Consider the following 6,000-nt stretch of genomic DNA (forward strand, 5'->3'; position numbering starts at 1 on the left):
CCTTGGGAGAGGAGCAGTTGTTATTATAAGGTCAGGACTTAGGACCGGCAACTGAAGCCATCCAAGGTCTCCTCTCTGTGTTGTTTCCATTGCTTTCGGGCAGCCACGGAGCGATCTGGCTGCTCTCAGACTGACGGCCGAGGCAGCGCTGCCATGTGGAAACGCGGTAAACAATTAGGTTTTGTTCCCTAGGAGAATACATCGATGAGCATGGCCACTGCCAGATCTGTGACGCCTCGTGTGCCAAGTGCTGGGGGCCCACTCAGGAAGACTGCACTGGCTGCCCTGTCACAAGGTGAGTGGCCTTTCAGTACCTCCTGTGGTTGGGAGCTCATGGGTGGCAGGTTGGAGAGAGGAAGCGTTTACGACCTTAAAGACACCCCCTTGGGCCTGCAGGAAAAAGAACCAAACACCTTTCCATGACACAAAAACTCCCCACGGTCTGGCCACAGCGCACCTCTGTAACATCTTCTCTCCACGATGCCCAGTACCCCCTGCCAGAAACAGCTCCCTGGACACTAGAGAGGCTTTCATCCATGAAGACGACGGTGCCTTTGACAACTACAACCCCTTCTGCACACCCATTATCTCCATCTGCTGATCAAATATCTACTCATTTTTCTAGAGTCAGTTCAAGGGTGAATTATTCTACAGAGGTATTTTGACCTCTTCGCAGAATTAACCTTCTCCTCTTTACATTTTACTGTGCTCTGTATAAACTTCTATAAGAGCACCGGTGCCATTTTGAAACATTAAGTTACAAATCTCGGTATCTCTATAGATGGGCTGTATTTCCCTAAGTCCCTTGAAATACTCACCTTTGTATCTCCATCACCTATCACAGTGCAAGGAAAACAGTAGGCACTCGATAAATGTTTGGTAGCTGAATGGATGGGGAACTAACAAGTATTGGAATGGGACGAGGATCTCCGCTAATCCACTGGGAATTTCTAGTGGAGAGAGTTGGAAGCCTGTTGGACTCTTGGTCAACACTCCTCTGAGTGGAGCACTTAATATTTTGGCCGACTGAATGTTCGAATCAATAGCCCCATCACCACTCTGCTAAATACGTAGGAAGCAGTCTCTCTCCAGACCAGTATGACGAGGCTCTTCCAGCATCAGGTGAATCCCTAGGATGGACATTCCTTCTGTTTTGGACAACCGCCATTTCATTTCATTTGTCCTCAGGACTAGAATATCCTGAGAGGGAATCGTGTGGGTGAGTCTCCCTCTTCCCCCACAGTGATCAACACGTAGTAACAATTCAAGACATGTGCCTTGAATCGAATTTGATAAAGTGTGTAATCAACATCATGGGCTTGGCTTTCCAAATAGCTCCCTCAGGAGGAGAAAGAAGGAAGGCAGAGATGGAGGGAGGAAAGGGAACAGGCACACAAGAACCGCTTTAAGAACTTTCAGTGCTAACTGCGGTGACATTTTCCAAAGGTCTCTTTCAAGATATCTATGCCTCTAAATATTGGGTTTGCCTTAAAGCAGTTTCAAGACATACTCTTAGGTAGAGACATCATTCTGAATATGCGTCCTCTTTCTCCTAACTCCTTACCGTATCAACAGTCAAATTCCACTCCATGTTTGGACAGCTCTGAACTAAGGGAACTTACTAGCATTCGTTTACTAAGGCAGCTACCATCGTCCAGGATACACTGCAGGAGTCATGACTGTCTGAGGCTCATCAAAAGTGAGAAAAAAACTCTACGACCATAACTAGCCATTTAAAAAACTGAAACCCACTGGTACACGAAAGGAGATACAGCTCCAAGGCCATTGGGGTAGTGTAACTGTCTTAAGCAGCCCATGATTTAGCTCTTGGAGAAAGAAAAGCGTGTGCGTGGATCTTGAATTAAGGTGTCCTCTCAAGGACATTTCGTTTCCCAGGAAGAATATTTTGCTCACCTCCCTGAGCACTCCATTTTGCTCATGTCTCTTCCTTGAGGAAAATAACTTGCAAATATGTGCAAGAAAGGGCATCATGTCTTGGCAATGAACTACCTCTTGTTCGCCTGACTCTTGTTCACCTGCATTTTCCTAGAACAAGGATGAAGAGAAAAAAAAAAAAAAAAAAAACACAACTATTTTGAAAGATGATGGTGTTGACTTATTTGGGCAGCAACGTATTTTTCTTAAGTCTTTTCCAAAGCGTTTCCCTGAGTGGAATCAGATCCATTCAAGACGGTCTGGAGCACCTGCTTTGTGTCCAGCTCTGAGTTAGGTGCAAGGTCGACGAACACTTACAGGTAGCTCAGGTAAAGAGCTCGGGAAGGCAGTTGCCAGTGGGCACAGGACACAGCAGGACAGAGAATGACAAAAAATGGATCTGAGGCAAGCGTTAGGGGTAAGGAGACAAACAGAATAATCAGGACAGCGGGATAGCTCTAGTCCTGGTGGAGAAAAGATCATCCCTAAAGGAGTTTTTATCTAAGAGAGGAGGGTTAATATTTAAAAAATTTTTTTCAACGTTTTTTATTTTATTTTTGGGACAGAGAGAGACAGAGCATGAACGGGGGAGGGACAGAGAGAGAGGGAGACACAGAATCGGAAACAGGCTCCAGGCTCTGAGCCATCAGCCCAGAGCCTGACGCGGGGCTCGAACTCACGGACCGCGAGATCGTGACCTGGCTGAAGTCGGACGCTTAACCGACTGCGCCACCCAGGCGCCCCAAGAGTGTTAATATTTAAATATGGGTTCGCTTCAAAATAATATGGGAGGGAAGTAAATTGATGGGAATATAAATATTGGCCACGTACTGAAATTGCGAGGTGAATACAGGGAGAAGGGTACTGTTACGTCTTGTATGTATGCTTATTTTAAGTATGTTTACATTTTCCCTTGACACATTTTTAAAAAATAATGTAATCCTCAAGTTCAAATAACTTCCAACGTTAGGAAATCAAACTTTAGGAAGCCCTCTCTTCATCTTCTGGTTCTCTCTTTACATTTCCAGAAACTCTTGGGTTTAGCATCTTAGAGACCACTGAAAATTTGCAGGAAGCGAGCGCCCCCTTCGGCACTTGCAACAACATGCTTACCCTTGCAAGGCCATGATCTTGATGGCCCAAGCTGGTTGCCCAACCCAGAACTGAAGGAGTTATAGACCCGATGAACTCATTAAAAGCATTAAAAGTTACTTCTGTTCTGACCCACCCTCAAATGTTTTGTTTGACCTGTTTCACTGCATTCAGGGTAAAGAAAGACTTTTTTGGCCAGATTTCATTGCTTTAACATTAAAGAACCAAGCGATTATACTAAGGGCCCTTGTGATAGCTTATTTAGGCCAAACCAATAACCAGCAGAGAGGATCAGCTAACCCTGACGTTCCAGCTCTTCTGTTCCAATTCCACCACACGCACACGCGCGTGTGCACACACACACGACACACACACTTGGATGTCTAGAAAATTTAGTGCCAATATTGAGAACATTACCTCTGCCCAACTCTTTGGGCACTCGGTTTTGCCAAGTCCTTCCTTTCCATAAGCGCTGTTCATTGCTCTGAAATGGTTCACTGCTTACGAAAAGGCTAAGAACATGTGTGACTTGGGAGAAGAAATGCCTCCCCTGCAGAGATTAGCTGGCCTGACTCTCTCAGAAATCCACAGATTGGATGACTGGCTGTCCTAGAGATGGCTTGAGTTGGCTTTAAAGGAAATTGTCATCAGCCCCATGGAGCCCAGAGCGGGGTATCTATTCTCCTCCATTACGGAAGATTTGTTGCTGTCAGTGGAAAAATCTGTGCCACTTAAAATGGTACTTTTCTCAAGCTCCTTAGCAATTTTCCTTGACGAGGATGGGGGATGGAGGGGATGATGTAATTCAGGGCCTTTACCTAAGCATGACGGTTTTCCTTCTCTTTTTAGATCTCTAAAAAGAATCGCGTTCTTATATTAAAACAACAACAACAACAAACTGTGTATATCGCCTGTGCTTTCCTTAGGGTCGATATGAAAGCAGGTATTTCCAAGCTCAATTATGTGCTTGGCATTTCCTTAAAATCAAGTACTCAAGTGAGAAATGCAGCCTCCTCCATACATAAACACAGAAGTATTACACCATCGGCTTCGCTCTCCAGCCCACCACCCCCACGTTCTGGATGCTTCTAAATGGTTCCCATCATGGAGAGTATTAGATCACCTCTCCCAAGAGAAATGATTTCCCCCTAAACAAATCCGTCATCTCTTTCTATAAAAGACAAACATGATGATACACTTTTCATCCCTTTTTCAACTGAGTTTAGCGGGGGGGGGGGGGGGGGGGGGGAAGAATCCTCACAAATAAATGTCCCCATTCTCCCTTCCAGGAGAGCATCTAGCAGCTTCCTTATTTAAAAACCTCAGAAAGCTCTTATGCAGTTTTTCTTAAAGGGAGGTTTTTTTTTGTTTTTTTGGTGTTTTTTTTTTTGTTTGTTTGTTTTTTTTAGATAGTCCCATCCAAATTATCCCTTGAAAAATCTTCTAGCTCAGAAACCAGAGCCAGGGTGGGGCTGGGATATTCCCAGTTCGCATTAGTGCCGTCAACTCAAGTCTGGGCTGGGAGCACAGCCTTCTCATTATACACCATGGTGCAGGGCATCTGTTTTGACACGGACGAACAGATGTGCCTACGTGTCTGTGTAGGGCTGGGACTCCAGGCTCTGCAGTGGCCAAAAGGATGGCTCACTCCAGGAGCGCTGGGGATGGCGACCAGAACCTGAAAGGCGGAGAACGCAAGAACCAGGTGGCTTTCCCATTGTTCCCAACACATGCAAATGACACGGGCTCTCGGGGCGACGCATTGGAAGATTGCAAGCAACACGCTAGGTCAGGTCGCCTTGCTCCTGCTCCAACTTCCTCCCAACCTGTGACTGAAATGCGCATTTCCAGTTCAGGGCTGCCTCTAGCTATGGAAATGGTGGGATTCAGCCAAGCCAGGGCACCCCGGGCCTACACCTTGACCTTCCATGATACATCCAGCTTGGGTGGGAGGAGGTGGTAGAGAGAGAAAGAAGCCTTACCTTTGCTGACAGGCCCTCCACTCTCTCAGGCCTGGATGCCAACGTCATACCCTCGGGGGAGACAGGCGCACTACAGGCTCAGTTCACCTCACAAGTAACGACTACCGGAAGGAAGCTCTAACGGACCCAATTGGGCACCGCCGGTGTTACTTAGGTATCATTTAACAGATTCCACAGTACTCCATTCTGTCCCATTCTTCTGCTGAAGGGAAAAACAGTGGCTCTCAAAATGTCTCCCTAGACCAGCAGCATGAGCACCACCCAGGAATTGAAAAACCACAAATTCTCAGCTCCCTCCCCCAAAGACGACTGAATTAGAAACTCTGGGGGTGGAGCCCTCCAGCTCACTCCATCCATCCATATTACCTATCTGACTCTAGCACTTGGGCAACATTTTGTATCTGAAAGAGCCAAATTCTTGGCTACCACTTAACCACATTTGCTCTTGGAATTACTTTGCAAAGGAAGAAAGGAGCAAAACGATGAAAATACTGTGATATGGATTGTATGTGTATAAAGTCAAAGGTTTTATAAGCCCACACGCCATCCCATCTGGGGGGTCCTTGTAGGTGTTTGCAAACAAAATTTAAAAAAAAAATGGTACTTGATACATCAAGAAGTGCTTGCAAAAATGACCCTCAAAATCAGTTCATTGATCACTTGCCATGTGCATAGGCCAAGTTTATAAGTAGCATGTAAGCTACAGGACAGTGTTTCGTTCTACCCTTCGAGAGCCCTTGATGTTGACATCTCCCTTGTAAAGTGTGGGCATGCTGATAACTAAAGGAATAATATTTTCTCCAAGGCCTCTGGATCCAGAGGCCTATTTAATGTCTTGAAAGTTTAAAGACCTCCATCTGATTGTTGACTACGTTTGGCCGGGCCCCACAATATGGGTTTAATCCCTGCAGGCATTGGTTAGCTCGTTTGGAACCAGAATCACGGTTGCATCCTGAGCCAGTTTCTGGCATGCCTGCTGTTGGGTCCAAAC

General features: G+C 46.0%; 1 protein-coding gene across 8 annotated transcripts in view; it reads left to right on the plus strand.

The window, feature by feature from the left end:
* Nucleotides 1-6,000, plus strand: part of PCSK5 (proprotein convertase subtilisin/kexin type 5) — a 461,238-nt gene that overhangs the window by 354,362 nt on the left and 100,876 nt on the right. For all 8 annotated transcript variants that reach the window (XM_023243354.2, XM_023243355.2, XM_045043151.1 and 5 more), the window contains one exon: nucleotides 193-295. In XM_023243354.2, coding sequence (XP_023099122.2) covers nucleotides 193-295 — 103 coding nt within the window. The remainder of the gene's footprint in view (nucleotides 1-192; nucleotides 296-6,000) is intronic.

The sequence above is a fragment of the Felis catus genome, chromosome D4, assembly GCF_018350175.1.
Source record: "Felis catus isolate Fca126 chromosome D4, F.catus_Fca126_mat1.0, whole genome shotgun sequence".
Classification (NCBI taxonomy): Eukaryota; Metazoa; Chordata; class Mammalia; order Carnivora; family Felidae; genus Felis; species Felis catus.